General features: G+C 45.2%; 1 protein-coding gene across 4 annotated transcripts in view; it reads left to right on the top strand.

The window, feature by feature from the left end:
• The first annotated feature begins 34 nt into the window (after nt 1-34).
• LOC108050259 (serine/threonine-protein kinase Doa) overlaps nt 35-8264 on the top strand; it is a 35351-nt gene continuing 27121 nt past the window's right edge. For 2 of the 4 annotated variants that reach the window (XM_017131836.2, XM_017131834.2), the window contains exons 1-2: nt 4025-4128; nt 5276-7122. In XM_017131836.2, coding sequence (XP_016987325.2) covers nt 5504-7122 — 1619 coding nt within the window. In that variant the 5' untranslated portion in view covers nt 4025-4128; nt 5276-5503. Of the gene's footprint in view, nt 494-1723; nt 1843-1972; nt 2069-4024; nt 4129-4839; nt 7123-8264 lie in introns of those variants that run through there. The other 2 variants (XM_017131838.1, XM_017131835.2) reach the window with 2 other exon arrangements.

The following is an 8264-nucleotide window of genomic DNA, read 5'->3' as shown; positions in this document are numbered from 1 at the left end:
CTCCCACGATGGATTTTTTTAATGGCCTCTGGCCACACCGTTGACGCGCTCTGCTAAATGCAATTCAATTTTAATCCGTTGCAATTTCGCGCGTATTAATTACATTAGTTATTCTCTAGGCTAATAACAAAAGGCAGCCAAACCAAATGGCGAACGCCAGGCGGGTATGCAAGTCGTCAAGAAGCTGTTAGAGATGGATTACGCGCAGCAAGCGTAAAAAGGCGCCAAAAAACAAGTGGTGAAGAGCCAACAAAGAGGCAAAAAAAACCCGCGTTTAAGGACAAACAGAAGGCAAGAACCCATGCAACTGCCCCCGTTTAATGACAAACTCATGCACAACGGCAAAGCAAACTTCTCCTGGCAATCGCTAACGCAACTTTTGAGCGGCCTGTGGCATCGCTTGTATTTGCCTCGTTCGCCGTTTTTAGCCCTGCCAGCGCCGCCTCTGGCCCCGCCCCTAGAAAGTACTACGCAGCGACACGCAAACGAAGAGGTAAGCCAGCTGAAAATTCAAAACAAGATATGAAAATGCTTAGTAAGATAGTGAAAAAACCAAAAACAAGATATCTAAAAAATGCTACCTGTCCACGGATTTGAGGCACTCATACAGGCGCAGACATAAACGTGAGTGTAAACAGCTGATGTCGCAGCACGCTGCGTTACCAGAGTTGCCGACCCTCGTAAGCAAACGATAGATAAAAACGAAAAATTCTTTGGTATATATGTAGTTTGAACACTCCGCAACTGCTGTTGAATATTCTGAAAGACTATAAAATCTGCACATATTTTTTATTGCAGACTAGGACACCCAGAATAGTTGAGAAAATAAATATAAGCAATATATCAGTTACACACCTAAAAAAATATCAATTATTGTTATTTATTATTATTTTTTTTTTTTGAAAAACGCCTTATTTGAAAAACTGCCGTTTTAGATTAAAAATTGTTCAAAACGTGTTGTGTGGGGAAATTTTTTCTTAAACTCGACAACCCTTTGCCGTCAGCACTTTTCAACATTGTTGGCAAAAGTACCCAACACTGCCTCACAGACGTGGTGAATAAAATACCAAGTGACGTGAATTGTGAGAAAAAAACACGATTTCCAAAGCAAATTCACATTATTTAGAGTGTGCTATCAGCCCAGGAAGTGTTAGCAACTCTAAATAGACTCCAGGATTTGCAGGACAACAACTGCGTCTATTGCAAACGCAGCAACAGCACCACAAAAGCAACAACAAAAACAGCGACGCTTTGGCCAAGCAACAACAATACCAAAGCAAAGCCAGCGGACCGCAGCCTACAACAAAAATCAATTTTCGCGCTCGGAAAAAAATCAACAGCAAATTGCAAGGTAGATGGCTTAATTGTTGGCGAATTAAAATGCGAAAGTTAGTTGTTTTTGGGTTTTATTTGTGGTCTGTTTTTCCAACGCACCAACACCAACACGTAAATACATTGCAATTTGGTTTGCGCCCGCGTGTGTGTGAGTGTGCGTGCCAGCTGTATTCCGTACTGTACTCACCTCTAGGTGGGAACAGATTGCAGGGGGGGTGGTAATAGGGGGTGTTCTAAGTGCTCACACCACCCGTTTCTTTACAGTTCATCAACGTATATATATGTAATAGTCTTAAGCTTTTATATCTCTCATATAGGTATCTCCCAGATGCCCCGAACACCAACGAAATAACCCACTGACTGACAATGTGTGTATACTATTTTTCAGATGCCCAGAACACGGAGACTCCACCACTCAAGGGATCGCTCCTCGGCAGGCACGCGAGACAAACGCCGACGACACGATACTGCGGATCATTCGCCACCCCTAGCTGAGGCCCCATCGCCGTAAGTTTTTCGTCTAATATTCTCCGATATTCTCGGGATGCTCTTCGAGCTGTGTGAGGGATTACTCACCCATCTCGCAGGCCCAAGGCATCTCGGTACTCATCGTACCCATTGTTTCCATTACCCAAAGGCCGCGCATCACCAACACACATCACACCAGATCGGCGGCCAAGCGAAGGCGACACGAACTCGATGCCAAGAAGGCCCAGATATCCAAGGAGCCCACGTAAGTAAATCAGATTTATGTATAGGCAAGACCCTATCAACGGGTCATGGCGGAAAATCGATTCCATGCGACCAAAATCTTGTATATTTTGCCCAGGCAATAGGCTAACATATGCTACCCTATTGATAAACAATTCCAAAGGAACTGATTTGAATTGGGCATTGATTTCTATAAATAACTTCTTGCTTTTGCCAAAGGATTTTATTACCCTATGTGTAAACTTTTTCGATGGAAACAACATTTGGTCACTGGTTTTGTTAATTTTACGGTCTTTTGACCGCCTTCGTCAATTTATTATCAAAATATTCACAAAACTCTCTTGTTTTGCGCCATTCGATTCCCTAATTTTCCATTTTCCATTTTTAATTAAATTTTATTAAAATTTGGAATTTATTAGTGAACTCTTTCGAATAGCTTGATTAATAACTTTTAAACTTTCAAGCTTTAGAAAGCGAATTGTAAACCAATACGAATTTGTAATTGATCAAATATAAAAACCATTGAAAAAGAAAACCAAAAGATTTATTTACTTTTGCACCTTGAACTCAAAAACTAGAATGAGATTATTTAACAAGATTTTATATATCTAATAATTTTCGGCATCATTTCGATTCGATTGAATGGCAATGGAAAACATATACCAAAAACTGTATTTGTAAGAGGAACCCAAATTATCAATATATACGCAATTTCTTCTTTTGTTTCCGTTGAAGTGGAAGTATATTTTATATAGGTGTCTCCACACCTTCGTCGACAACAACAAGTCACCCAAAATATCTTGCTAGGTGTGAATAAGGAAACTTCCCCCGGTGGGAAACCTTTCGAAAAGACTCGAGAGTTGTCTATATAAACTGGCTCTGCCTACTGATCCACGGGTATTTCCCAAGCTGTCAGTACTGAGGCAGCCAGAGTGTCCTGCCCACGCAGCTGTCTGTGCTCCTTGGAACTCGCTTTCTTTCAATGACTTGTAAACGGTCGTGTCTTTTATGTTCCATGGCTCCATAAAGAAGTGCAGCTCGAGCAGCAGGAGCACTAAGAGAGACAAATTAACATTCGGCCATATATGGCAAGTGAAATCTTCGCTGGTTCCTGCAAGTGAAGAGTCATCCTCTTCAGTCGGCTTACTGTAAATTAATGCGGATTCACCGATTTCTTTGTGCTGACCCCCTTCGGGAGGCTTGTGGACGTGGGCGACGGATCTGGCGGATCCTGGCGGGTTGTCCCCTGCATTTCCTTGCCGTAATTTATGCGCCTGCGTATTTAAAGCGTATTTGCATATTACTCAAAACAACGGATAACTTGAGGCGCGACGTTGTCGCATTTATTATTGTTTAATACACTTGGCGTGGCCTTTTTAGGCAGTTGCAGCAAGAGCATCTTGGGGAGTTGTCTTAATCAGAGTCGCATTTTGTAATTTATACGCCACTAGCAGCGACCGCTTTCTTTGTCGATAAAGTGACGTTTTCATACCCACCGCCGCTGCTGTCATTGTTTATTAACCTTTTGCATTTGCCATAAAACACGCTGGCTAAGTGTTCATGAACCACAACAACAGCAGCAGCAGATTAATCGACCTGTCCCGGCTCATTACTCAAATGTTGGTGACATCTTGCAACGCGGAAGTGGCCGAAAAACGCATCCCAAATATGAAAATCAAACGAAAAGATAAGGAATAGTATTCTTAAATGTCGTTTGCTCGCATTTCCGCTATCCTCTTGTTTTATTGTCGTTGATCGTTTTCAATTTCAATCATTTTTTATTTAAATTACAAGCCATCAATTGGGTGCACGCATGGTGCGGCGAATTCGCAGCGTTCGCCTGCTCGCTCGATCGGCTGTAAACTGGAAATGCGAGCAACGAAGTCGAGCGGTAGAGGCGGCAGCGGTAGAGGCAGCGGCGGTACAAAGCAGCAGCAGCAGCCAACCGACACTTGTTCGCTACCAACTTGTCGCTCGATTGCTCAGTCGCAACGACAACTCGAAAGCGAATGGAGGTGCTGGCTTCTTCGCTCGTCGCCGTCGCCGCCGTGCAACCGCCACCAAGTGTTTTTTGAAAGAAATGTACTACAATATATATATATCGGCAATTATTGTTTATAATTTTTAACAAATGCAGCTGTCAAAAGTGTGTCTGTGTGGTGCATATTGAGCACATCGTGTGATTTGTGCGATTCCCGCGATTTGTTTATGCATCCTGGCCAAAAATAATAATTCGCGCTGACTCTGCGCCTACGGAATTTCAATTCAAAACACCCCCTCAATTATTCCGAGAAGTTTTAATGCTGTGCATACCCTGGCCGAATAGAGCTTTAGATCAGGGAAAATCACTGGCCAATGGGGGACAAACCTTAGGCAACACGGGTTAACTAAACCAAGATAAGATAGCACCGGCTATGACGACGCCTACGACCTATCAAAGACGGGTTGCAGTGAGTGGATGACTTAGGAGAACCGGACGTGCCGATTGTGTTTTTATTGGGCGAGGGATTTTGCATTTCCGATACTATTACTCACAGCTTCACAAAAAGTTGCTGCCCGTTGGCTGGCGCTGCTGTTGTTGACCCGTTTGGAGCCAAAGACTTGCGTTTCCTTTTTGAATCAGGTTAAAAAAGTAAAAATTGTGAAAACTGGTCGAAGGAGGACCTGTTCGCAGCCGGGTCTTTGAGCTCGGCGCATGCGCAGACACTTTCTACCAACCACCAGCGTATTTCTTCCACTCTGCGAATTGCATAAAGCCTTAACTGGTTGCGTTTTGGGGGTCTTATCAATGAACTTGCCAGTGGCCGGTGCCTGGGGCCAATTGGATTTGCCAAAGAGTAAATCGCAGTCAAGGTTCAGGGTTATTTTAGCAGCTAATTCAATTGTGGCCCCCGCCGTGCTGACAGGCCAAAAGTGGCTAAAACAAACGCGAAATACGGCCAGAAAGAAGTCACAAAAATGCAGAGGGGCTGGCCAATGGTTGGTGGGGTAGGCAACTCATAAGCCATCGAGAACGTGTTAATTACAGGCGTTTCAACCAGCCAAATTAGCAGCAGGCGGCAATGGACAAAAGAAAAGTGTTCGATAATTTATAGAAATTAAAGGTTGGGCCAATGTATAACATGGAATCTGGCTGGGTGTTGTAGTTTATATAGTAGTTCGCTCGCGACAGGCCAAGTGTGTGCACAGCATTGAAAATTAAGGCAATAAAATTCTCAAACTCAAACAGCCAGCGATATACATATGATAACGATAGAGCTAAAGATAAGCGATCTTCAAAGTGCACGCGTTTAAAGTAAACGTTCAGCGGTTTAAATTTTTAACGCCAATTCTAAACAAGATCACTACCAACAACAAAAAAACATCATTGCCCCGCAGCAACATCAGTAATTACGATTAATTAACCAACGAGCGAGTCTATTTAACAACGAAATAAAAATCATAAAAAGCTAACAAAATGCCAGTCGTTGGTCAACAGTATGGAAATGGCTTTCGGCCTTATAGCTCCTTTCGAATGCCGCGCGGCAGTTGTGGCTACAGCAACAACAGCAGTATCACTAGCGGCAATAACAATCCCAGCAGCAACATGAGCAACAGTGGCCAAATGGGAGCAGCACCTGCCCAACCTCTGAGCAGCAACGGAGCCAACAGATCAATGGTGAAATCGATGCCAGGCAGAAACAACAACCCAGCAGCTGGATCATCATCCACATCAACCGCCTCGTCCACTTCCTCAATCCACCAGCAGGGTGTGACTGGTGGGAATTTTGTGCGCCAACAGCCCTGGAGGAGCAGTTATTGCAGCGGCAACCGTTACAAGTTGCAGCCTGAGCTTCATCCACAACATCAGCAGCGATTGGTGAATGGTGGCAGCGTTAAACCACTGACACCCAAACTGATACGCCGCATCGAAAGCACCTGCTCCACCACGGCGCCCCCACGACACTGCAAGGCGAGGGCGCCACCACCACCCTCACAGGTTGCCCGCCCGGTGTCCACGCCCAGCACTGCCAGGAAACAGTATCAGCCAGCTGGCCCAGTATCAGTATCTCAGCAGCCTATGGGTACCCCAACCAGCCAGAAGCGTACCCACCAGACTGGCCGAATGGCCGCCAAGGAGAATTGCCCAGTCCGCTTGGGTCAGCGCTCCAGCAAGAACTACCCGGCACCGCAGCCTCCGCTGCCAGCGCGCAGGCCGGTGGCCACCAATGATCTCACCAACGGAGGAGCCGGAAAGGCCACTCCTCTGGCCCAGCGCCGCCAGCTGCCGGCCACGCCCAAGCTGAGTATCAAGCAGCGCAGCAACGCGTGCACCCACAACGGAGAGGGAGCTGGCTCGTCGACGGGCTCCAGTGACTCGCACGACTCTCCGCGTCTCAAAAAGGCATTCTCGAACAAGTTCCCGCAGGGATTACCCTTCGAGGAGGAGTTCTACGGACGCAATCGCTCCTACTCGCAATCCTCCAGTAACTACAGTTTCTACAGTTCCGTGGGTGCTCCCACTACACCCCATGATGGCGATGAGGATGGGGATGTAGAGGAGAATATCCACCGTTCCCACTGTGATGAAGATGATGAGTTTCAACGCAAGCCAGCCACCGATGAATCGCTCTATGTGGACTTCTCGAAACTAGTGCAGAGCCACCAGCAGAGGCAGTATGTGCCGGCCAGCTCTTGGATAAGGGCTTCTCCGGATGAGTGCGAGTTGCTCCGGAACAAGCCAACTAGTCAGCTAACAACTGCCCAACAAAGAAGGAAGAACAGTAAGCACGCTCGATCCATGCACGAGTACCTGTATAGCGATGAGGCAGGACAAGCCAGGACCAAGCATCGGTTATCCGTGGTAGATGAACCGGAGGATGGATACTACAGCTATGCGGCTGGAACGCCGGATCCGCTGCCTTCGCCGCCACCCACGTCTCGGACGGACATCTATGTGGCAGCTGCTTCGTGGGCACCCAAGCCGCTCTATCCCGACCGCGTGCTGTTGCCTCCAGCGGATGGCAACAACAATTACCAGAAGCAACAGCCGCGTCGACGGTCGGAGCACTTGGGGTCCACGACGTGTGAGTATAAGTGAGTGTCTCTTCAGCATGCGGAAACTCGAATCTGAAAACTGGAGCTAGCCTTGAGTGGCGGCACAGCTTGCTGACTAAGCGTTCTGTCCGCACTTCATTTAAAGTCACCACCTCCTCGCACTCTCCTCATTGTTTCTTCTCCAACTTAAGCTCAACCCAACTCAATCTCGTTCTCGATGATGTTTGTTTTCTGTTTTTATTTTTTTTATATTTGTTATTATTGGCGTTGTGCCGCTACGATTCGGTTCAAGATCTCTCCGCCAAATTTGGTCAAGCACACCGCCCCTACTTATGAGCTGAGCTACGCTGAGTTGCGGCGGTGTCCAAATGGTGAGCTGCGTCCGGCTCATTAGGCAACCTAAGCGCCGGGCCGGTCTAACTGCAAAGCTTTTAGAGTTCTACGCTCAAGTACGGAGCATACTTCATTTGGTTGAGCGATTCGCCTAACTGTCAAAACCTTTTCTGTCGCTTTGTTGACTTAAGGCAGCTCAAGAGTTTTAACCTCGTTGGGCACTTTCCCGTGTTAAATGTTCTATTAGCTTGCATTGTGATCGTTTTATACAGCAGCTGATCTCTAGGTTTTTATGAATTTCAAGCTCTGATCAATTAACACATTTTAGACATATAACAATATAAATTTATTGGGTTTGCTTTATTTACACGTTTCAAAGTGATGCCAAACATGAATCTTTTATCAAGTTCCCCATGTCAATTTATGTGTGCAAAGATCTCTACTTATTCAAATTAATTAAAAGGTTTTTTGTTAAGTTAACATTAGTAAAACATATTATATATTTATTTATTTATTTTAAATAATTGATTATTGAGTATTTTAAATTATAATGAAACTGTTAATAATAGGAACCATTTTATTTTTTGAGTTCCTTTTTAAATTCCTGATCGGTTAATAGCTCTAGTTTTTTTTTGCAAAAAGTTTTTTTAGTAACCTTCATGCGGAATATTTTAAGGCAATTATGTCAGCAGCTGGCCCAAAGGAATCCTCACTCTGTCACTGTCGGTTTCCGCACCTTGTGGCAGTTTTCAAAAGGGAGGGGCGGGACCTATTGATCTCAGCTATGCCTTTTGGCTTTTAATTTGGATTTTGGTTTTGTATTTGGTTTGCTTCTGTTTTTTTGCTCG

Source organism: Drosophila rhopaloa, unplaced genomic scaffold, assembly GCF_018152115.1.
Source record: "Drosophila rhopaloa isolate 14029-0021.01 unplaced genomic scaffold, ASM1815211v1 contig_178, whole genome shotgun sequence".
Lineage (NCBI taxonomy): Eukaryota > Metazoa > Arthropoda > Insecta > Diptera > Drosophilidae > Drosophila > Drosophila rhopaloa.
Note: the sequence above shows the minus strand (reverse complement) of the source record. Positions and strands in the feature narration are given on the sequence as shown.